Genomic DNA, 1520 nt, shown 5'->3' on the forward strand with positions numbered 1-1520 from the left:
GGATCTACACACCTGGTGGTGCACTTGGTGACCTCCTGGCAGCAAGGATCTACACACCTGGTGGTGCACTTGGTGACCTCCTGGCAGCAAGGATCTACACACCTGGTGGCGCACTTGGTGACCTCTTGGCAGCAAGGGTCCACACACCTGGTGGTGCACCTGGTCACCTCCTGGCAGCAAGGATCTACACACCTGGTGGTGCACCTGGTGACTTGCTGACAGCAAGGGTCCACACATCTGGTGGTGCATCTAGTCACTTGTCCACAGCAGGGATCCACACACTGAGAAATGTATCTGGCCAAAGCTTCATAGCATGGATTCACACACCTGGTGGTGCACTTGGACACCCTGTCACAGCACGGATCCACACATGTAGTGGTGCATCTGGTGACACCTCCACAGCACGGATCGATGCGCCTGGTGGTGCATTTGGCCTCTTGGTTGCAGCATGGATCCACGCATGTGGTAGCACATCTGGTCACAGGTCTACAGCATGGATCTACACATCTGGTGATGCACTTGGTTACTTGCTGGCAGCAAGGGTCTACACACCTGGTGGTGCACTTGGTCACCTCCTGGCAGCAAGGATCTACACACCTGGTGATGCACTTGGTGACTTGCTGGCAGCAAGGGTCTACACACCTGGTGGCACATTTGGTGACCTCTTGGCAGCAAGGGTCTACACACCTGGTGGCACATTTGGTGACCTCTTGGCAGCAAGGATCTACACACCTGGTGGTGCACTTGGTGACCTCCTGGCAGCAAGGATCTACACACTTGGTGGTGCACTTGGTGACCTCCTGGCAGCAAGGATCTACACACCTGGTGGTGCACTTGGTGACCTCTTGGCAGCAAGGGTCAACGCAGGTGGTGGCACATTTGGTGACCTCCTGGCAGCAAGGGTCCACACACTTGGTGACCTCCTGGCAACACGGGTCAACGCAGGTGGTGGCACACTTGGTGACATCTTCACAGCAGGACTCCTGGCACCTGGTGCTGCACTCTGTAACCTTGCAGATGCAGGGGTTGGGGCACGGGGTCCTGCACTTGGCCACTTCACAGGGGGGGACCCCAAGGCGACACGGATCCAGGCACTGGGCACCCTGGGTCACCCCCAGAGCACCCAGGTTCAGGTAGGTGGTGGTGCCCTGGGGAACTGTAGCGTAGCAGCAGGGGTTCAGGCGCGGGCGCGAGCTCCGGACGTTGCAGATGTTGCCACAGGAATCCACGCGTCTCCTCACAGGACAAGTCCTCACCAAGATTTTGGGAGGGGGAATGCAGACTTGTCTCACCTGGCAACAATCTTGGCGACGCATCTTTGAGGGAGGGGTAAGGTCTGAAAGCAGGAAGGGAACAGACTTTGTGCAGAACACGCAGCTTTCACAAAGCTATTTCATCCGCCCAGTTTTTCCGGTGGGACACTGAACCATCTACTGGGCAAGCAGCCTGAAATCCACAGCAGGGCACTGATCCCAAATGGAAGCCTTTTAAGTGAGGTGGATCTGCTGCCTGCACACATG

At 57.0% G+C, this 1520-nt stretch overlaps 1 protein-coding gene across 1 annotated transcript; it reads right to left on the bottom strand.

The window, feature by feature from the left end:
• Positions 1 to 732: 732 nt before the first annotated feature.
• LOC104385329 (keratin-associated protein 9-1-like) lies at positions 733 to 1316 on the bottom strand (the record flags this gene model as incomplete). The annotated part of the gene is made up of 1 exon (XM_009993769.1): positions 733 to 1316. A coding segment is annotated over exon 1 (584 nt), but the record flags the coding sequence as incomplete, so codon positions are not given.
• Between the last annotated feature and the right edge of the window lie 204 nt (positions 1317 to 1520).

The sequence above is a fragment of the Chaetura pelagica genome, unplaced genomic scaffold (genome assembly GCF_000747805.2).
Source record: "Chaetura pelagica isolate M959 unplaced genomic scaffold, ChaPel_1.0 scaffold823, whole genome shotgun sequence".
Taxonomy (NCBI): Eukaryota; Metazoa; Chordata; class Aves; order Apodiformes; family Apodidae; genus Chaetura; species Chaetura pelagica.